This window comes from Myxocyprinus asiaticus, chromosome 37, assembly GCF_019703515.2.
Source record: "Myxocyprinus asiaticus isolate MX2 ecotype Aquarium Trade chromosome 37, UBuf_Myxa_2, whole genome shotgun sequence".
In the NCBI taxonomy this organism is placed as follows: domain Eukaryota; kingdom Metazoa; phylum Chordata; class Actinopteri; order Cypriniformes; family Catostomidae; genus Myxocyprinus; species Myxocyprinus asiaticus.
In genome coordinates, this window is record NC_059380.1 from 8,999,845 (window position 1) to 9,023,759 (window position 23,915).

The following is a 23,915-nucleotide window of genomic DNA, read 5'->3' on the forward strand; positions in this document are numbered from 1 at the left end:
ACGGATTATAGTGACGTCACTAAAGGTGCTATATGTAAGACTGACAACAAGCGTTTGAAATGGGTACTGCAGTCCAAATTCTAAATATTGGAGAATTGTCTGCCTCGCCCCAGACTCGAAGCTCATGCGGGTTGCCAGGTTGAGGACACGCAACAGGAACGAGCGAAACTAACAATGTCAAGGGACGAGTTTACACCGTAAGTTGATCAGCTAATGTATACGTTTGCAATGTTTTTATGGTTTGCAAATGATAAACTAGCTCGTGTGGAATTTTTCGTGATCCAGTTCATTTGCTGGCTTCCATGGCTGCCTCACACAGTGTTGTTTGCCTGCAAACTTGTTCAAATCTGGCAACCCGGTGTCGAAATACTATTGGTGAGTGGACAGTGGGCGGGGTCACACAGGCCAAAACATAAACATAAATTCCGGCCTGGAATGGAAACTTCAAAGTACAATATACTGTTATTGGAGAAGGCAGTATTTCAATTTAGCATGTTTCCTAATTCTCTAATGACATATTATGGTCATTTTATTATTTAGTACAGTAAAAATATTACATATAGCACCTTTAACTACGTTTCCATCCAAGTTTTTTTATTTTATTTATTTATTTATTTTTTTGCGACAAAAGCTGTAGCGCATCAAAAAGTTTACCGATATAGCTGATGGAAACGCAAATTATCGCTAAAATTTCACAAGTGTCGACATTTGTCCGTTTAACTCTAGCGTATATACTCTATGACGGGTCAGTTAGAGTCAGCAGCTTCAAGTTCCTCGGTGTCCACATCACTGAGGAACTCACATGGTCTGTCCACACTGAGGCCATTGTGAAGAAGGCTCACCAGCACCTCTTCTTCCTGAGACGGCTGAGGAAGTTTGGAATGAACTGCCACATCCTCACACGGTTCTACACCAGCACTGTAGAGAGCATCCTGACTGGCTGCATCACTGCCTGGTACAGCAACAGCACCGCCCTCAACCTCAAAGCACTGCAAAGGGTGGTGCGAACTGCCAGACACATCATCGGAGGTGAGCTTCCCTCCCTCCAGGACATATATATCAGGCGGTGTGTGAAAAAAGCTCGGAGGATCATCAGAGACTCCAGCCACCCAACCCAAGCTGCTCTCACTGCTACCATCAGGCAGGCAGTATCGCAGCATCAGAACCCGCACCAGCCGACTTCATGATAGCTTCTTCCCCCAAGCAATCAGACTTTTGAACTCTTGATCGATCACGATACATAATACCAGCACCACACTTTATTAACCTTAGACTGGACAAACATTTTATACTTCTCTTAATAACACACTGGCAACTGACTATTAACTGACAGCTAAATGTCAACACAACACTTCATATTTATTTCCACTGATTACACTGATTACATTTATATTGTACTGTATACAATAAAAAAGTGTATTTTTATTGTATACAGTCTTCTTATTTTGTGTATACTGTATATTGTATATTATTAGGTGTATACTGTGTTGTGTGTAAATCAGATGTTTATTGTAATTGTCATACTGCTGTGTTGCTTGGAACTGCACTCAAGACTTTCACCCACTGTTGCACATGTGTATATGGTTGAATGACAATAAAGGGATTTGATTTTGATTTTGATTTGACGATACTTCAAATGTCATGAAAAACTGGTTTGGAAACACTTTTTGTCGAGAAAATAGGCATTAACGCAAAAATGTAGTGTCACATGACAGAATTTACCCCAATCCTTAGCCTGTGTTAATCATGATGACAAGGTTGAAAGCCAATTTATTGTACGTGAAGTATTATTTGCACTATTATGGACTGGTCTTAACGGCATACCTGCACAGATTAGATGCTGCAAACACATCTGCGTCATGATACTTCCAGGAGTGCCAAAACAAATATCTCGTATCATGCACCTGTCATCGACAAGTGCACGGAGAACAAATGAATGGCCACTCTTTGCGATTAATATAAACGCGGTAGCCATTAGGGACATCTGGGAGGTGAAAGGTGCACAATTAGTGCTATACACACATTTCTTTAGCCTATGGAAATGGCTTAAGGGCCGATTTCTTTTGTGATAAACCAAAACTTATGCAACAAAATGTTTTTTTTTTTTTTTAGCATGACATCATCATGCACTCCACTTTTATCGATAAAAGGCCATTAACAGGCAGGACATTTCCTGTTCCTCCCAAAGCTAAAGAAACTCATTTCAAAATTCTAAATGACATATACCCTTCTAATCAGATTTTAAACTCAAAAAGTAATGTTGAAAATGCTCCCTGTAATTTCTGCAATTCAATTCTAATTTTTCACCTTAATTTAATTGCTCAGCTGGTGATTAAAATGTCTCAAAGGTAAAAAAAAAAAAAAAAAAAAAAAAAAAAAAAAAAAAGGGCAATTTTACAGCAGACTCATGAGTTCAAAAGACTTCATAGTGACAACCACAATTCCCACAAGTGTCCCACATCACAGTATATAGTATAGAATTTAGGTAGGTATGCTGCTCTATGCTTGTTATGTTAAATCTGTACAATGCTCCTATAGGGCTATGCCATTGAATTAGGATACTTGCAGTGCATAATGCAATGAAAGTGATCATCTGTGACAGACATAAATAAAAAGAGTTAAGGTCCTCTGTTTTGCAATAAAATCTGACTGGTCTGTTCACACAAAACTGACTTTCCAGTGCTGGAAGAGAGCTGAGGGTCTTCACACATGTTGTTGGTGGTGAAGAGCTCTGCCCAACTGCTGCATTAGGGTTGATGGATAGGCTGGTCATTGTAGTCATGGAAAGATGCATTTCTTCTTTTGCTCCTGTAGCAAATAAATAAACATGTATCTGAAAGTTCAGAAAATGACTTAGCATTCAAATTTAGTAGTACAAGTACATGCGCTTTACACATGTAACATGTAGTTCATTAAATCTTACAAACTATTAACAGTTTTTTTTAGGTGGCGGACAAAAGTGTAACTGCCTTGTCCACAGAAATTTCCAGAAAAATCATCTAGGTCCAGAGCCCATACAAATGCTCCCCAAAAGCTATGTTCCTGTATGTATTTTATCTGAACAATATAAAACAGAGGTGTTATGTACCTGTAAGGATGGACATAATGGTAGCATGGCATTAGATGAAAAGATACTATGTACCTTTATCTCAAAGCTCTTTATGTTGTCAAAGCCCACCCATTCACTGCTTTTAACAGAAAATGGAACTTTGTGGTACTCTAGCCACTGAATCACCCCACCATTTAGGAAAAGACAAATCTTGAAAAACAAAAAGAGAATATTCATATTAAAGCTTAAAGGAAAAGGTCACCCGAAAATGGAAATTCTCTCATCATTTACTTACCCTCATGCCATCCCAGATGTGTGTGACTTTCTTTCTTCATCAGAACACAAATTAAGATTTTTAGCAGCTCTTTTAGTCCATACAATGCAAGTGAATTGGGTGCAAAAATTCTGAAACTCAAAAATCAGATAAAAATCAGCATAAAAGTAATCCATATGACTCCAATGTCCCCAGAAGCAATCTGATAGGTGTGGGTGAGATAAAGATCAATATATAAGTACATTTTTACTATGAATTCTCCTCCTTGCTCAGTGAATGTGCACTTTAACTTTCACTTTCACTTTCACATTCTTATTCTTTTGTTTTTGGTGATTCACATTCTTCATGCATACACCCCCTACTTGGCAGGGGGAAGAATTTCTAGCAAAAATGACTTAAATATTGATCTGTTTCTCACCCACACCTATCATATCACTTCTGAAGATATGGGTTAAAACACTGGAGTCATATGGATTACCTTTATGCTGCCTTTATGTGATTTTTGGAGTGTTCAAATTTTAACTTGCAATTCATAACTTGCATTGTATGGACCCATAGAGCTGAAATATTCTTCTAAATATCTGAATTTGTGTTCTGCAGAAGAAAGAAAGTCATATATGCCTGATATGGCATGAGAGTGAGTAAATGATGAGAGAATTTACATTTTTGGGTGAACTATTCCTTTAACACATAATTGGATATTGTCAATGGTACATTCAAGAGCATTTGCAATACATTAAAATATAAATCAAACAATAATTTCTGCCCTGAAAACATTGCTTTTGTTTCCACATGACATTTACTTCAAAATAAGACCACAGGCCCATCTCTTGAGTAAAAGGTCCAGGGGAACCAGTGTTACTGGCTGCGGCACCAACACCACTCTGAATGGAGGAGAGGGTGAAAGAGCGGCCATAAGTGGCAAAGCCCATTAATAACTTCTCAACAGAAGCTCCATGGACTCTCTAATATTGTAGGGCATAATCCTGCATGCAAGACAAAAATGATATCACAGTATAATTGTGTGCAAACTACCCAGTCCCATATTGAAGTTGTTCACTGAATTGAAGCCAATGCTCATGTTATCTGAACATTATCATATGCTGAATGCCAATCCACTTACTGTGTTTGTGTAGATATTCTCCTTGTCTTGGATACTACTGTACAAAAGACTGCGATGTCTCACAATTCCATTTTCAAACGTATGAAAATCTAATGTCTTGACAATATATGGTCCAAGTATCTAGGAAAAAAAAATCTAATTTTCAACATGCACTTTTAAGGTTTTAAAATGTACTTTTTCATTAAAGGAATATTCTGGGTTTAATACCATCTGAGTTCTATCGACAGAATTTGTGATAACCATACACATAATGGTATAATGTTGATAACCAAAAAATAAAATAAAAATATTTCGACTCATCACTACTTTTCTTTAAGAAAAGCAAAAATCAAGGTTACAGTGATGCACTTGCAATGGAAGTGAATGGGGTCAATTTTTACTAAAAAAATTAGTAAATGATTTTATCACACTGAAATCATGTTAACACGTATAATGTTTACATCTTGTGGATATATTTTTGAAACAGTAAGTACTTTAAGGTTTTCGGATTGGCCCCATTTACTTTCATTGTAAGTGTCTCAATGTAACCCAGATTTTTGCTATTTTTAAAGACAAGGTGGCACAAGTCAAAATAAATTGTTGTGGTAATCAGCATTATGCCTCAATTGCTGTAAAATAAACTTAATTTATATTTAACCCGGAATATTCCTTTAAGGGGCAATATATGCCATGTGTTTGATTTTTCAGGGACATTTTTAGCATTTGTGAGGGCTTATTTCTTTCTAAACATAAAATGCACAGTGTGACATTCATTATTAAAAAGACGTACATTTTATCAATTAATTCCAATAAATTCTGATTCTGAACAATTAAAAACAAAAATGGTATAAAATTACAACCAGTATAAATTATGGAATAATTTTTGTCCCTTTCTGTGGCATTTTTGCCATGAGTCCCATCTAAATTTCTGACACGGTCTTTTTATAAATCTCATGAGACAGTATTGATATGGAATGTCATTTTGCTCATACTTTGAGATCTCTGAAATATTGTAGCTCCTTTCAATTACTTCTCTCTGTGCTGACACAGTTGCTGTTAGAATCAGTCTTGTGTCTTTGTTTGCCCTGCTTTCAGTTAGAAACGCTTCCAAAAGTTCCTAGAGTTCCAAAGAGTATTGTTCCACTGTTGCGTTTGTTTGATGTACAGTATATCAATACATATCAATATCAATATTTGATAGGCTATTCATATTTTTACACCACTAAAAGTGCAATGCAGTAGAAACACATTGGAACTATATGAAAATATATTTGGCTTTAACCTTGCACAATAGAGTGAATTTCAGCTTATCTTCCGGTTGTTCCTCTGAAGTGTGTTCCCAGTCCAAGTCCAATCCATCAGATTTATGATTTCTAAGGAATTCTATGGAAGACTTGATGAATATTTGATGGTTGGTCCAGTTGGCCAACATTTTAGAGAATCTGGTGAGACCTTGTAAATTTATGGCAACCGTTTCTGGTAATGTGGCTATACATATTTATGCTTTGGCAAAATAAATAGCAAAATAGCTCATACAGCAAATTTAATCATGATCTTTGTGAATGAGCCATGTATGTATGTATATATATATATATATATATATATATATATACTGTGTGTATATATACAACAGAAAACATACTGGCCTGAGTCCTGGTCCCTGACAGATAGCAAGGTTTTCAGCTGAGAATTTCTACAGAAGTGGAACAAGCATTTTTGTGAACTCTTTGTGAACTCTTTGTCACACAGCAAAACATGTGACAAATTAATTATCAAAACAAGACTCCAAGTTGAACCACAAACTTACCAGTTCTTAAGTGCATTAAAGGTTGAGTAGAGGGCCACATTATTCCACTCACTGCCTGCTATCTTATTGGCATAGTTTATAATGGCAAACGCATAGATTAAATTAGGACACAAGTTTGGGTCCACAGTCTCCAGTAGGTATCTAGCAGCTCCTGCTCTGTACTGAGACCAATTTGTGAAGTAACACACAAGTCTAGAACAAGTAACTGTGAAAAACATGCCAATAAGTGTGTTAGCATCAAAATGTTGGTTATAACAGCTATGTTTTTATGAATTATTCTCATTTTCTACTTTTTTGTTTTGTTTTTACAACATTTCTTTACAACATCATTTCATCATGTGCAAAAATCCATACAGCACAATAAAAATCATCTTACCAAACTGAAAGAGCAGATTCAGGCCTAAAGAAGATGAATCATATCAGATAAATATTAAATGCTTTTACATTAGATGTGTGTTATTAAATAATACAAAAATACTCTAATTAAGAATTACACAAAAAATTCATAAATACCTGTTAAATGTGTTATTCTCCAGTTAATTTTGTTGCTGTCACATGTCCCTTGTGTTTTGTGTGCGGAAACCCACATAATGCAATGTGAGGGGTGGAGAGACAGGGAGGGCTACTCATGTAGGCTATAGCATTACACTAAATGTCGAAACACTGTTTAAACAGCCTATCTTCTTGATCATGTTTTTGTCTTATCTCAAAAAAACATACTTAGTGACCTATTTTCAATTTTACCTCAAGCTCTTTGCCTTTATCAGTACTGAAACTAGAAACTCTAGTACTGTAACCAAACTGCAGTCACAAAATTTGTCATCACAAACATGATATGCTTTAGTGACTTGAGGCGTGTGGACATTTAGAAGGAGGACAGATATGACAAAGATAATGTCACACACTCCTCAATAGCTGTTTGGAATTAACTTGGGGCCAGTAGCCTGTGATATGTTGGTGATAAGCATGTGTAGCTCATATAGCTCCTCTTAGATCATGTAGGGAAATTCCATTACTGGGACCATATCTATCAGTTATTAATAAAGCAATTATTGATCATTAAATGCACCCAGTGTTATGTAAGAAAATTGCATCAGACTATTCAGACAGATGGAGGTACATTTGTTCTTTGAGTGTGTCTTATTTTCTGAGGCAAGTGTCTTTCGTACATAGAGAGAACAGGGTCATACAAGAGTTAGTGTGAGTCTGGAATGAGTAATGTACAGTAAGCACAGCAATAATATTGTGAACAAATTCATATACAAGATATTAGTTTTGTTTAAAAGCTCTGTCCATACTGATAATATCAGCGGCATTCATAACTGTTTTGCTATGTGAAGTCTTTAAACTCTCCATTTACTTCCTCTGTATTTACATTTGAAGTTAATTACTTCTGAAGTTGCAGATGTAGTGACACACACATGCTATTAATTCACCTATTTATTTGCTCAAAATATGTATTTTTACAGAGCAAGTGCATTTATTAACATGGTCACATATGTTGTTGTCTCAAACAATGCTTTCATATATATATATATAGTCTATCTATCTATCTATCTATCTATCTATCTATCTATCTATCTATCTATCTATCTACTGTATACACACACACACACACACACACACACACACACACACACACATATATATATATATATATATATATATATATATATATATATATATATATATATATATATATATATACTCATATACTGTATATATTAAACTAATTGTAGTGTAATTAGGAGTATTTTCATGTTGCCCCATAATGACCAAAAAACACACACTTTGTAGGCTATACTTCTGAAGTACAGAAGTCTAAAGTAAATACACAGGAATTTAATCACTATTCCTGCACAAAACTTCTCATTGTTCCAGATAAATATCCTTCTTTGTGCAGCGGAGGATATTTTTGGTGCAACCAAAGCCAGACCTGTAAGTTCATCTGTGTTGAATCCTTTTAAATCGGATGTGCTGCAGCTGACAGTCTGACAAGAGAAGAAAGCGACATAGAAGGAGAGGCATTCTGACATCGTAGTTTCATCATGCAGTTGTGAATCAATCAAACCCAGAAAAAGGTAGTTGGTGCACAAAAGAATCTCTGGTAAAGGAGGTTATATTTAGTCTGTGTTAGTACCAGTGGAACAGTGGAGGATTACTTTAAAATAAGAATTAGTCTGGACTTTTGGGGTGGGTATACAGTACCCCCACCAGGCTTTCGAGAATCAGAATCCTGTTCCAGAATGTTTTTATGGTGGATAGTTTATTTGTGTAGTTGAGGGACCAGGCTTGCTAGTGATGGTGGGGAGACTTTGCTTATCAAAAGAATATTATCATCCATCCAAAGTCATAAAATAAAAGTGTTTACAGATTACAAAAACAAAAGCAATATAGTATCTTAGAGCAAACTTGTCTTGTTGGCAGATGGTTAACCTTCATATACTGCAGTGGAAAACTTGACCTAGAAACGTAATATACAAGATCATCTAATACTTACCAAAACAGTATTTCCTATTTTATTTTATTTTTAGCCAAATCACCCTTGTTGCTTAATGTAAGAAAATGGATTCATGCTTAAAAAATAATTTTAAAAAGTTATTCATTAAATTCATTAAAGTTATTCACATTATATGATTTTTCTCATATGAGGCTAAGCGGCATAGCTGATCTTTTTACAGTTAAGGTACTAATCATCTTGCTCAATGCTCAGATTACATTTATTGCCTCTTACATCTCCAATTTGTGTCCTGTGCTGAAACACACTAATTATCTGTGATAATGTATCTTGACAAAACAGCACTTTTATTGAATGCATGCTGAAGGAATTTATACAGTTTGTACTTTCTCTTACTGTATCAGCTGACTCAATTTAATAAATGTAAAAAATTATATAGAACCTCATAGTGACATCACAGAACATGGAAATGAATGTGGAACCGTGTATGTGCAGCATTTTGCAGGATGAATCCTCCTAGGCCACACCTGTTCCTCTCATGGGATCTCTCCGTGGTCCTCCTGGGCTTTCGCGGAGCCCCCTTTGAGCCGCTAGAGTCAGTCGAGTTGAAAGCCCTCTCCTTGAAGACGGCCCTCCTGATTGCGCTCACCTCCATGAAGAGGGTCGGGGACCTGCAAGCTTTCTCTGTCAGCGATACCTGCCTGGAGTTCGTCCGGGTGACTCTCACGTAATTCTGAGACCCCGGCCCGGCTATGTGCCCAAGGTTCCCACAACCCCCTTCGGGGATCAGGTGGTGAACCTGCAAGCGCTGACCCAGGAGGAGGCAGACCCAAACCTGTCGTTGCTGTGTCCGGTGCGTACTTTGCGCATCTACTTGGATCGCACGCAGAGCTTTAGATGCTCTGAGCAGCTCTTTGTCTGCTTTGGCAGACAGCAGAAAGGGAATGCTGTCTCCAAACAGAGGCTTGCCCACTAGATCGTGGATGCCATCGCTATGGCATACCAGGCCCAGGCCCAGGCCGTGCCCGCCCCTTCGGGAATACGAGCACACTCCACAAGGAGTTTGGCATCCTCGTGGGCACTGGCCCATGGCACCTCTCTAGCAGACATCTGTAGGGCAGCGGGCTGGGCGACACCCAATACCTTTGCGAGATTTTACAGTCTCCGGGTTGAGCCGGTTTCGTCCCGTGTTCTGTCAGGTACGAACAGGTAAGTTCGGGAATACGGACAGCTGTTTATCGCTTGCTTATAGCGCCTTTCCCCTCCAAAGAGGCGAAGATGTGCGCTTCTTTTCCCATGCGAGTTCACGAACCCGTGAACCCTGGATGTTCTTCCTCTCTAGCCCTGTGGCTCGCTCCCAAGGGCGACCCCTATTGTCACTACATCGACATAACGTCTCGTTCTCTCCATCAGGGAACGGAGGTTACAACAGTAACCGAGACGGTTTCCGTCACGACATGATGTTCTAATAAGGTCTTTCTTTTGTAGAACACAAAAAGTAGAAGATTGGCAGAATGTAGGCTACTGGTTGTAATTTTGTTCCAATGCGATAACAAAGAATGGAGATTGAAGCATTTAAAGCTTCAAAAATGACTTGGATGCACCATAAAATTGTGATAAGAGTAGTCCATGTTACTTGTGTGTTAGTTTTGTGTGAGAACAGTCCAAAATGTAAGTTCACATTTACATTATATAATTTTCTTTTACATGTTTGATGTTTTGTTTTGAGAAGTTGCTTTTAAGATTTTTGCTTTTGAGTGATGTGAACTTTGAGTGATTCAGTGTGCAGTTTGTACTTGCATCTGTCACATAACATCTTGATTTCATAAAAGTCTCCATAGATGGTAAGTCAGTTTATTCATTTCTTCATAGCAAAAAAGAAAAAGAAACAGATTTACAATCATTCAAAAAGAGGCATTATACACTTTCAATATACACTCAAACGGAAAGAAGAAGCACAGAAAGGAGACTACACTAATGTTCCATTATAAAGTTACATTTGTGTGCCTATGCAAATTTGCAGCATCCTTTTTCAGAGTCCGTAGATGGTTTGTCATTAGGTTGTACATTAGCGATGATCCCTTAGTGTCTGGGCCAACTGCAGCAACTACAGCTTTTATCAAACACTGTACCCTCAGCACAGGAACTCATGTAAGTGTTGCCTCCTGCACAGTTATAAAACTTTTTTGGGTCATCAGGGTGAGGGTAAAGTCCATCTGGCTTTCCATTGCAGAATCCTGGTCCTGGAGCATGAGTGGTGGTTGTGGTAGTTGTTGTGGTGGTTCTTGTGGATGATGCGCCAGGTCTGGGAGTGGTGGTTGGAGGCAGTGGGGGTAATTCTGAAAAAGAGTATATTGATGAGCATTATTTTTGTTTGTTTTGTGATGTTTGTTTGATGTTGTTTTTTAAGGGTAGATAATAAAAACCTGGTAAAACTTTACAATAAGGTTGCATTCATTAACAAAAGTTAACACAATAGTTAACATGAACTAACGCTGTACAAAACTTGAATAGTATTTATTCATCTTGGTAAATGTTCACTTCTACATATATTAACACATTTTCAACATTAAAAATTGTATAAGCTTATTAGGTTAATAATAAGATTAGCATTTTCTGCCACACAGGTTAGGGTTAGGGGCAAAGGTTGGGTCACTGCGGGACTCCAAATAAACACAGTGTATGAACATTTTATGTGAATCTCGCAAGACTTTTTACAGAACAATGGTTACCATCTAACCATCCACCCTTAATGTAAACACAATATAACAACACATATTAACACAATGAGTACATTGTACAAAATGCTTTATGTAAGCAGTTAGTAGCCAGTTTTGCAATGACAACTTGTGAATTCTTACCAATATCCAGAAGATTGCGCAGATGACCCATGAGAGGATGGTTCCCCTGTCCACAAAACTGTCCAGCAAAGTCATCCAGATCAAGGGCCCACACAAAAGCTCCTCCAAATTTCTTTTCTTTCAGATAACGGACCTTGAGAGGCAAAGAATGAAGGAGTTTGTGATCAGTTGCTGGCAAATGGTGTCAATGAACCCAATCCTCAGTAAAAGCTCAAACGTACCTTAGTTTCGTAGCTCTCCTTGGTGTCAAATCCAACCCACTCATTGTTTTTTGTGGCATAAGGCACCTTTTGATCATCAATCCACTGGATTTTTGTTCCTTCAAGGAAGCCACAGATCTATGTAGAAGTCGACAGTAATAATAGATGTTGGGCAAGGCTTTGCATTTTCATTGAATTATATTTTTTTGTGACTATTATTACTTTTAGGGGAATAGTTCACCCAAAAATTAAAATTCTGTCAATGCTTATACACCCTCATGTTGTTCCAAATGTGTATGATGTTTTTTTTTTCTTCTTCTGAGAAACACAAAAGAAGACTTTAGGCAGAATTTAGGCTTTCATTGCATCTTTTTTTCCTCGTACAATGGCAGTGAATGGTATCTGAGGCTGTCAGTCCCTAACATTCTGCCAAACATCTCCTTTTGTGTTCCACCGAAGAAAGAAAGTCATACGGGCTTGGAACAACATGATCATTTTTTCATTTTTGGATGAAATAACCCTTTAACTTTATGGCCTTATATTGTGGACTAACTGGTTGTTCTAAAGATCCCACCTCATAGTAAGACCAGAATCCGGCCTCGCGAGTGTAGGCTCCTGCTGCAGCAGGTCCACTAGCTGGGGCTCCAACTCCAGTTTCTGAAGTCGTCAGACGGAAAGTGCGACCGTATGTTGCGAAACCCATTCTGAGTTTCTCTACAGGGGTCCCATTGTCCCTCCAGTAGCTCATGGCAAAGTCCTGAACATGGAGAGTTGTCATTTTTCAAATGTGGAAATGATACATTGTGTAGTTACATGTTTTTTTTTTACCTTTATTTGGGAGGTTTGAAAATCTCAGGTGAAACTATATTACAAGTCGTACATCTCAGAAAATAAGCTCATAAAATTTGCATCAGTATTTGATGATATCAGTTCTTACAGTATTGAAGTAGATCAGGTCTCCCTCATCTTTTGACCCCTGATACAGAGGGCTGTTGTGTCCTGTGAATCTTTCCCAAGTTCCATGGAAGTCATAAGTCATGATATTGATAAAGTTCAGGTACCTAGGACAAAAAAGTCCTCACAAGTCAGCATTTCTATCCGATTGGGTACTGATATGCACATTTCATTTACACTTGCCCACATAATTTTGTCTCTGTTAAGCAGATATAAATCTGATTTAAAATTCTATATTATATGCAAATATAAGAGACTTCCATGATGATGCTAATGTCGGTGAGTAAATTGTTCTGCACTTGATCTTGTTTATAAAAACTAAAGCAGGATTTGGCTGAAACATATGTGATCTGAACTACCAGATACATTTATTCTTAGCCAATTCGAATCTTAAATGCATTTTAAATCACAAACAGATAGTCCCACCCCACACTGACAGCATTGGTTAAACCAGTGTTTTGCTATGTTGGGCTGGTCGGGATGCTCAACCAAACAGAGCAATGTTTTGATAGCGCCACAGTGTTAATACTTTACATAGGAAACAACCTTCGAATGGCTTACTCATAGTAATCTATCCATATTAAGCTGGGACAGGAATCATCATACTTACTTGGCAATCTCTGCAATCTCGTATCCGGCATCAATTGTCCCTTTGCCAGCTGCTACAGCAGCAGTAAGCATTAGTTTAGGTCTGCGAGTAGCTATGCTCTCGGCCTCATAGGCCTCAGTAAGTTCCTGCAAAGAGAAAAATAATTTAGTAAACATTAAAAGAGAATAGGTCATGAAAATGTACCACATAGGTGCTTGAAAATGGCTTTGACTCTAATCTGACCTTGCACAGCAGTGTGAATCTTTGTTTGTCTTCGGGAGGACTGCCTCTCGATCCAGGGTATTCCCAATCCAAGTCAAGACCATCGAATCCATGAGTTCTCAAGAACGAGATGGAAGACTTGATGAACTTTTGACGGTTTGCTGGAGTGGACACCATGATGGAGAACCTGAGATAGATTTGAGATACAATCTTTTAAGTTTTTGCATTATGGTTGACATGGTGCTTAAAAAAACAAACAAACTCAAGATAGTTTATTCCAGATTATGACAGGACAAATAATAACTTATATTATTTTTAATGAATGCTTACTGTGTTGAACCAAAGTTCCACCCGCCAACAGCTAAAAGAGTCTTAAGATGGGGATTTCTGTGAGGATATATGGAGAAATTTCAGCAAAGAGTAATTTTAAGTTAACATTTCTAACTGCAGCTACAGTAAATGTTACATTTATAAGTCTTCAGAATAATTATTTAATAAAATACAGAATCTTACAATTTCAGTCATAATCTTTTGCTTTGAAGTCTTTAAGAGAAATAGCTTTTTAAAAGGATAGTTCACTTGAAATAAAAAAATCTGTCATCATTTACTCAACCTCATGTTTTCCAAACCTGTATGACTTTCTTTCATCTCTGGAAATCAAAAGGAGATGTTAGGAAGAATGTTAAAGGAATAGTTCACCAAAATATTAAAATTCTCTCATCATTTACTCACCCATGATGTCATTCCAGATGTGTATGACTTTCAATCTTCTGCATGACACAAATGAAGAATTTTAGAAGAATATTTCAGCTCTGTTGGTCCATTCAATACAAGTGAATGGTGAGCAAAACTTTGAAACTCCAAAAAGCACATTAAGGCAGCATAGAAGTAATCCATGGTGTTTAATTCATGTGTTCTGAAGTGATCTAATCTGTTTAGGGTGAGAAAGACCAAAATGTAACTCCATTTTCACTATAAATCTTGACTTCTGCAGTCGCCTTAGTTATTATGATTTCAAGCTTGATAACACTTCCTGTAGCACCATCTAGTGCTCTGCACATATGTTAAGCACTAGGAAGCGTAATCAAGCTTAAAATCATGATTGTTCCAAGAAACTGCAATGGCAAGACGCACAGTGAAAAGGGAGGTACATTTTAGTCTTTTCTCACCCAAAACCGATTAGCTCGCCTCAGAAGACTTGAATTAAACCACTGGAGTCGTGTGTATGACTTTTATGCTGAATTTATGTGCTTTTTGGAGCTACAAAGTTTTGGTCACCATTCACTTGCATTGCAAGGACCAATAAAGCTGAGACATTCTTGTAAAAGTCTTTGTGTTCTGCAGAAGAAACAAAGTCATACATGTCTAGGATGTCACGAGAGTAAATGATGAGAGAATTTTCATTTTTGGGTGAACTATCACTTTAAGGACTGACTGCCTCAGTCACCATTCACTTTTCATTTAACTTTTTCCATACAATGAAAGTGAATGGTGACTGAAGTTGTCATTCTACCTTTCATCTCCTTTTGTGTTCAACAGAAGAAAGAGAGTCATACTGGTGACAAAATTGTCATTTTTTGCTGCCCCTTTAAAAAGTATGGGAACATTATCATCTGAAAAATTTTAAGCAAGATCATTAAGTGAAAGTTTGTATTTTTCTTTACTTAATTATAATACATACGTGTTCTTGAGGTCATTAAAAGACTTGTAGAGAGTCTCATCATTCCACTCATAAGTGACAAGCTCGTTGGCATAGTTGATGATTGAAAAAGCATAGATAAGGTGCGTACAAAGGAAGGGGTCGACATTTGAGGGCATATACTTCCCAATTCCAGGTCTGTACTGAGACCAGTTTGTAAAGTAGCAGGCCATTTCCATTGAAAAGGCTGGTCATGGATACACAAAGATGCACTAGTTAGCTACAAAGTCAATGTGTGAAGCTCTTGTACTGACATTTATGCACTGAAATATTAATAGCTGTAATGGAGTGAGACCCATTATTGAGGAATTGAAATACTGATAGCCAAAATTACCCCCATAAACCATTAAAAGCTGACTAATTATGCATTCATCTCTCTAGAATAATGAAACTTTCAGAGACTATCATCTCTCTGATCTCAAAAAAGCAATCCTTGATAGTTCATTAAAATGACAACTTTAGTGTTGTAAATTCATGCAATATATATTAATTGACTCACCAACATGGCAGAGCACCAAGCCCAAGCCTAGAATGTGCAATGATATTATGTAAATGGAAAATATAATAGAATTCATAAAACATTAATACAAGCGTAGAAATAAACAATATTTACTCTTACCTGCTATGAGTGTAAGTTTCCCCATTTCCAAATCCAATTTCTTTTAAAAAGTGCACATGTAACAAAGAAAATAATGTCTTAATTACATTGAGAATGATAGCAGAAATATACATTTGAAGCAAAATTCTCAACTTAGAAATTCTGTGGAGGTCATAACATACCTGGGGCACCTCAAGCAAGACAAATGTGTAAAGTACATCAAGACCCCAAAGTTTTTATAGGTCTCGAGGAGAGCTGGGTGTTGTCTATGCCTTCGAATATGGGATGATTTATTGGGACAGATATGGTATCTCTTGTAAACTATGGACTGAAATGACTTTAGCATGCAAAACTCTTTAATACCTTTGCTCTTTTCAGTACAATTTGTGTAAAGTTAAAATCAGATAAGATGAAAATTGACCGCTATGATATAATGTGCATTAAGATGCCAATATGTCTTTTATCTTATTATGTTACCATGGAAATTGCAATGTCATGCATCTATGAAAAACCCCCAAAACAATTCATGCTGTTGCCTTTCAACTCTAATAAACAAATGATCTAAGCAATCTTTTAAGTCAAAAACTGTGAATAGAACTTACACAATCTGAGAGTTTTATTTTTGGAATTGTTTCCTAAATATTCAGTGCACGAAAATAACTAAAATATAGTTATTCCGGAGTTCTTCTAGTTCTTCTGATGACTATAAAAGATGTGGTATCAAAATGGAAGGTTTCCATGCAGTGTTTAGCACACCAAACATTTATGGGATCAATATGATGTGCAGGGGTCTTTGTAAAGATAATTTTGTCATATAAGTTTTGTGTGCTATCAACACCACATAATACACTGTTAAAATTAGAATTTTCAGTCTGTTGCCGTCAATGTGACTCTTTGTGATCTTTTTGTAAACCAGCACTTTAAAAAGTTTTTTTAATTTCACATGAATTTCAATGAATAAATACAAATCTGTTTCAGTAAGTGATACTATTACATCTGGAAAAACAAAAAAAAAAAAATTTTTTTTTTTTTTTTTGATTAAATCTGTGCCTATATAAAGTATTCTAAAAGTAGTTTATCAGCTTAGGTGTAATAGAAAAATATTCTAGGGACTTATGGTTGTGTAACATTATCAGGAGAGGCTTAGTTTATGAGGTAGCAAGGTAATTTGCAATTTCATAACTGTTCCTTTCAGGTTATCTTGGCAAGATGAATGATCCCAGAGGGCAGACTTTTTTCAGTTTACTGTGTATTATATTCCTTGGAGTACAGAAGTTATGGGCTACTCAGCGAGAACACTGTTTTTAATATACAGATTGAGAATACATTTAAAATCGTAACTATTGGTGATAACATCAGTTAGATTACTTTTGAAGTAACTAATTTAGTCAAAAATTGTCTTAATGGTTGGTGGGAGTAGGAGCTTGTCTGATAAGTGTTAATAATATTATATATTTATAATTTTAAAAGTTAATATAATATACTATTGTAAGATGCTCTTAATATTATGTGTGGGCAAGTGAGAATGGGTGCAATCTGCAGAAAACAGGAAAGTCTGGGAAAGTAGTGGATAATGCCCCCAAAATGTTCAGGACATATTTATTTATTTAAAGCTCATTTATTTCTAATATAATACAATCAGGGTTTGGGAGTTACGAAATACATGTAACGGGAATACCTATTTTAAATACAAAATATAAGTAACTGTATTCCACTACAGTTAGAAGAGATTACTTTTTTATTTACTGCATTTTATTGTCATTTGTTTCATTTAATATTTAGTCCTTTCAGATGGAAAACATGTAAACACAATATAACAACACATATTAACACAATGAGTGCATTGTACAAAATGCTTTATGTAAGCAGTTAGTGGCCAGTTTTGCAATGACAGCTTGTGAATTCTTACCAATATCCAGAAGATTGCGCAGATGACCCATGAGAGGATGGTTCCCCTGTCCACAAAACTGTCCAGCAAAGTCATCCAGATCAAGGGCCCACACAAAGGCTCCTCCAAATTTCTTTTCTTTCAGATAACGGACCTTGAGAGGCAAAGAATGAAGGAGTTTGTGATCAGTTGCTGGCAAATGGTGTCAACGAACCCAATCCTCAGTAAAAGCTCAAACGTACCTTAGTTTCGTAGCTCTCCTTGGTGTCAAATCCAACCCACTCATTGTTTTTTGTGGCATAAGGCACCTTTTGATCATCAATCCACTGGATTTTTGTTCCTTCAAGGAAGCCACAGATCTATGTAGAAGTCGACAGTAATAATAGATGTTGGGCAAGGCTTTGCATTTTCATTGAATTATATTTTTTTGTGACTATTATTACTTTTAGGGGAATAGTTCACCCAAAAATTAAAATTCTGTCAATGCTTATACACCCTCATGTTGTTCCAAATGTGTATGATGTTTTTTTTTTCTTCTTCTGAGAAACACAAAAGAAGACTTTAGGCAGAATTTAGGCTTTCATTGCATCTTTTTTTCCTCGTACAATGGCAGTGAATGGTATCTGAGGCTGTCAGTCCCTAACATTCTGCCAAACATCTCCTTTTGTGTTCCACCGAAGAAAGAAAGTCATAAGGGCTTGGAACAACATGATAATTTTTTCATTTTTGGATGAAATAACCCTTTAACTTTATGGCCTTATATTGTGGACTAAATGGTTGTTCTAAAGATCCCACCTCATAGTAAGACCAGAATCCGGCCTCGCGAGTGTAGGCTCCTGCTGCAGCAGGTCCACTAGCTGGGGCTCCAACTCCAGTTTCTGAAGTCGTCAGACGGAAAGTGCGACCGTATGTTGTGAAATCCATTCTGAGTTTCTCTACAGGGGTGCCATTGTCCCTCCAGTAGCTCATGGCAAAGTCATTTTATACATATAAATGATGCGATCTGAAGTGCATTTGAACAGCAGTGAAATACTTTCTTATGATGTGTTACATTCATACGAGCAGACAGAGAAGTAAGTTTGAAGTAAGTTTGGAGCAGAAGAAATAGAAATAAACCTTGTGTAAACTGTCAGCTTTTCGTTAAGCTAAAATGCTATTTCTAGCCATTTTACATGCACATGATACCAGTTTTTTAACAAGAAAATTCACGTTGGATCATACTTTCTTTTTTTCTAGTAAGACCTTTGATATTAGGGCAAAAATCATATTTTTGATAATATTTTTTGTATTGTTTTCCTGTAAAAATATCTAAAAATCCTTAAAACAAGATCAATTTGATTCATCTTGTTTTAGAAACAACACTGCATAAGATATTTAGGTTTTTCAGAGAATGTATTTTTAACATGTGTATTTTGTCTTACTGTACTGGCAGAGTTTTTATAGTCAAAACAAGTGAAAAAATCTACTAGTGCTGAAGAAGTAATCCAAAGTATTTAGAATATGTTATTGATCTTGAGTAATCTAACGGAATACGTTACAAATTACATTTTACAGCATGTATTCTGTAATCTGTAGTGGAATACATTTCAAAAGTAACCCTCCCAACCCTGAATACCATTATATACTCCAAAGCTTGGTCTGCTTAGTTGGCTGTGGCACCAGCTATATATACCGACAAGTAAGCAGTTTGACTAGACACTTTCAACCCCTAAAGTCTAGCAGTTTTATAACACATTCATTTTTTACACATTCACACCATAGCCTTTAAATATTTTGTTAGTTGCTTTCATGCATATATGGTGTCATCATTTCTAGTGAATGCTCCTGGGTACAGTAGGGTATCATTGCTAATAGTGGCCAGATTGTTGGTAACTGAGAGCAGATTCGACACTCATGGGTCAGTGTGTTGACTTCAGCATTAAACCTTGAGAATTAAAACTAAAATGGTTTTCAAGTTTTCATGGTAAGAATTTTATGAACTAAATGTGAATAACAGAAGCAAAATTGCACAGCTTCATGAGATTATTCATAAAAAAATGGTCTGTCGTTAGCATTGTTTTATTCTTTAGATGAGCAGCTTTGTGTAGTTTAAAGAAGATGTAATAATTCTGACTGCTATAAATATTTTTATTGAAAGAGAAAGGAATAAGAGGACATAATTTTTACAACAAGAGAATTCTAGACAGCTCTATCGAACAGAATGAATGGATTTCAACAGAAGCAGTGCACTTATTTTGCAATATGTGATGTTCTGCTTAAGGCCAGTCACAACATTTACAAGCATCAACAAAGACCAGGCCAGGCTGGCATTTCTGCAGATATGTGTTTCCACGGAAGCAGTGGAAGTAAGTGCTCTGATCAGCAGGGTTGGGGTACAAGCCATCTGGTTTACCAGCACAGAAGGATGTGAGGGGGTCTGCGGTTGTGGTGGGTCCTGGTATAGTGGTGTGTTTGGGAGGGAAACCTGTGAAAAGAGAGAGGACAGAATTACATTTTTTGCTTTATAAGAATGGCTTGAAATGAAACATATTTTTTTCTACATTATCACATGATTAGCCTTGCAAAGCGTTTATTAACCTAGTGAGTTGCGCAGATGTGTGACAAGAGGGTAAGCTCCTTGGTAACAGAAACGGCCAGCAAAATCGTCCAAATCTAAGGTGTACACTGAGGCTCCACCCAAGTTCATAGAGTTCAGCCACTGCACCTGTTCAAGCAGTTATTGAAAAAGAGTAATCAGAATAAGGGGACATCAGTCCAACCTTGCATTGCCTGAAATTTCAATGCATAATTGGCAGACAAATGCGAATTTACCTTAGCCGTAAAGCTTTCACGGATGTCATAGCCCACCCAAGCCTGTCCTTGAACTGCATAGGGCACCTTCTGCTCTTCAATCCATCCCAATGTGGCACTTGTTTCCATGGGGCAGATCTGCGGACCAAATAACATTCCATTAGCTTTGTGTTGTTCTGACACATCTAGCAAAGTAAAACTTTAAAAAGCATTAGACCTAGATTCTGTTAAGTGATTCACTTAAAGGAATATTCTGGGTTCAATCCAAGTTAATATTGACAGCATTAGTGGCATAATGTTGATTAGCACAAAAATTAATTTCGACAGAAATCCGTGTTACAGTGAGGCACTTACAATGGAAGTGAATGGGGCCAATTTGTAAACGTTAAAATACTCTCAAATACAGCTCAAATTATGTATTGTACAAGTTTTAACAAAAGAAAGTGTAAGTGCTTTTATAAAATTATACACGGCCTCTGATAAAATGCATCTAAACATATAATTGTGCACAGTTAGGATAGCAAAATAAATAGGCTTATCTTATTCATGGTATTTTGGTATAAATTCATTTGTGACTTGGTAATATGGCAAACACTAATATAATTTTTGGCAGAAAGAACCACTGTTTTAGATAATTTATTTTCAGATACTACTGGGACTAGCTAAGAAGGGGTAAAGTAACTTGTTAAAACCTCATAATAGGACCAGTATCCAGCATCACGTGTGTAGGGACCGGCATCAGCAGGGCCTTTGGCTGGGGCACCAAGACCTGTTTCCGCAGTGGAGAGCGTGAATGTGCGTCCGTATGTGGGGAAGCCAACAAGCACTCTATCAGCAGGGGCACCACCATTCAGCCAGAATGTCACAGAGGCGTTCTAATGAAGAGAGTGAAGATTGTGTAAAGAGATTTCAAAATACACTGGACACTTTTTAATTTCTGAATGTAAATTTATGAGTGTTGTACTTACGATATTCATGTCAATGTTGTTTCCACTGTCCAAGGAGCTCCGGTAAAGGGGGCTGTTGTGTCCCGTCACTGAATCCCAGTGGCCGTGGTATTCGTGGGTCATGATGCTCAAGAAGTCCAGCTGACTATAATGACGGGAAGAAGGATGACGTTCCATATACTTTTCACGTGTTTTCATTTTGTTTTAGCTTGATGGAACTTGATGGAGCTCAGGTGTAGCAAACTTACCCTGAAACCTCAGCGATCTCATAAGCATTTTCAATAGTGGACTTAAAGGCGGCAACTCTGCAAGACAACACAAAAGGTGCTTTCTTCGTGTCTTTGGCCTCCCGTTCGATAGCTTGTCTCAGTTCCTGCGGATTTGCACACAGTAGAGACAAGGTCAGTCCCAAAGTCATAAAAGTAAAAACATACTGTCAAATATCAGAGGCACAGAGAGAAATTAAAGGGATAATTCAACCAAAAATTATACTTCTGTCATCATTTACTAATGTTGTTTCAAGCCAGAATGACTTTCTTGTTTCTGTGGAAATCAAAAAGGATTGTTAGGCAGAATGTGAGCCTCAGTCACCATTCACTTTTAATTGTATGGAAAAAAGATGCAATGAAAGTGAATGCATCTTAGGCTGTCATTCTGCCTAGGCATGTTTTGTGTTTCATGGAAATAGGAAAGTCATATGGGTTTGGAACAACATGAGGGTGAGTAAATGAAAATTGTTTATTTTATTTTGAATTATATATTTAATACAAGTGAACAAAATTTGTGTTTGAAAATGAATGTCATGCAAATGATTAACACTTCCAGCCTTCTCACCTTGATGAATGTAGCAAACCTCTGCTTGTCCTTAGGTGGGCTGCCATTATGGCCAGGGTATTCCCAGTCAATGTCCAAACCATCAAAGTTATGGGCACACAGGAACAACATTGCAGAACGGATAAAAGCATTGTGGGTTTCTGGTGTCGACACCATTTTAATAAATCTGGAGAGCAAAGAGGGACAGATTTTTGCACTATAAGTTTGAGTAACTCATGTTTAATGAGTTGGCAGATGAAGCTTGGATTATGATATGAAAATTTAAAGCAGATTTGTAATTATCTGTAATTAAATGTATTATGTTGATTTACAAAGCCAACATACTGTTATTGTATAAATCTGGCTTAGAGTGATTTCAATATCCCCAACCCCACCCAAGACCAAACTGTCTGACTCTAACCCCTACTAGAGCTTTCAAGCAACAGTAGATACCTCATAACTCAGCACTCAGCCTATTCTGATTCAGGTCTTTATATCTTTTCTAGCAGATCAGATCCCAGAAATAATCCAAAATTCCCATAAACTTCCATATATATATATATATCTATCAAGCTTTTAATTCTACTTACATTTTTTTCATTTCTTGTTATGTTTAGTGTATATTTCTGAAATTATATTGACAAGGTTGATATGTACACACTGTGCCTGTATGTCATATGTTTTAGGTGTTAGGTCATGCACATGATGTAAAGTATAATGCTTATCACTTACGGACTGATGCCACTGAACAAACCTCCGACAGACAGCATTGTCTCCAAAAAATTAAAATACAAGTCTGCGCAAAGTCTTTTTGCAAAGAACCTTTGTAATTACAATGCACTGTAATGGCTTATAAATTGCTATAGAAATAGCCTTTGCTTACACATTTTTCAGGTTGTTTAGTGACTTGTACAGGATCTCATCATTCCATTCGATGGTCGTGATTTCATTTTCGGGGCTGATGGTGGCCAAAGAATAGATGACGTGAGTGCAGAGGAAGGGATCAATGTTCTCTGGGGTGAACTTCCCATTGCCAGGTCTGTATTGGGCATGTAGCACACCAGCTTAGTAGAGGCCACTATAAGAAATTCGGATATTAGTGATAGTTCATAACCTGCATTTCTCATTGGCCCTTTTGACAAAGTGCCAATGAGAGAGTTATAGTGTAATAAAAACTACAGTAATTGATAAGTGATTCTTACCAATCTGAAGTGTTAACAAGAGCCCCAGCCCTACACATAAGACAACATAGTTAAATAAAAATGAACTAAAAAACTGTTTATAGTAAAATACCATATCATTTAATATAAATATGTAACGTACCTGCCAAAAGAGTTAATTTAGTCATTTTGGTGTTAAAGCCAAACAAATATTCTTCAGAATTAGAGCTGGAAAAAAATGAATGAAACTATAAATTAAATAAAAAAATTCCACTAGCACGCCTTCGCATGTTTTGCACAGTGGAACTTTCATGTTTGAAAAGGGGAAAATTAGCTACGTGCAAAACCAAATGAATAACATTTACAAATTACAACAAGTATTAAAATAATACTTAAATGTTGTAAAACTGAAAAGCTTGTCTCTTTACCTGTGTCAGCTGCACTGAGAATGAGCTGTTTGGTGAAAGCTGTTAATACTCATGCATACTTATACATTATTAACAG

At 36.8% G+C, this 23,915-nt stretch overlaps 1 protein-coding gene and 2 pseudogenes across 1 annotated transcript; all 3 read right to left on the reverse strand.

Annotated features, from left to right (window-relative positions):
- Window positions 1–2,919: 2,919 nt before the first annotated feature.
- Window positions 2,920–8,268, reverse strand: LOC127427773 (acidic mammalian chitinase-like; annotated as a pseudogene).
- A 2,260-nt stretch (window positions 8,269–10,528) lies between these two features.
- LOC127428131 (acidic mammalian chitinase-like) lies at window positions 10,529–16,071 on the reverse strand. Its single transcript, XM_051676234.1, has 12 exons — window positions 15,996–16,071; window positions 15,835–15,874; window positions 15,715–15,741; window positions 15,198–15,402; window positions 13,847–13,903; window positions 13,538–13,703; window positions 13,316–13,440; window positions 12,689–12,812; window positions 12,326–12,508; window positions 11,773–11,889; window positions 11,552–11,684; window positions 10,529–11,029 (listed from the first exon to the last, which is right to left on the reverse strand). The coding sequence occupies exons 2-12, from the start codon at window positions 15,857–15,859 to the stop codon at window positions 10,773–10,775; spliced, it is 1,419 nt and encodes a 472-aa protein (XP_051532194.1). The 5' UTR covers window positions 15,860–15,874; window positions 15,996–16,071; the 3' UTR covers window positions 10,529–10,772.
- A 3,885-nt stretch (window positions 16,072–19,956) lies between these two features.
- Window positions 19,957–23,599, reverse strand: LOC127428132 (acidic mammalian chitinase-like; annotated as a pseudogene).
- Between the last annotated feature and the right edge of the window lie 316 nt (window positions 23,600–23,915).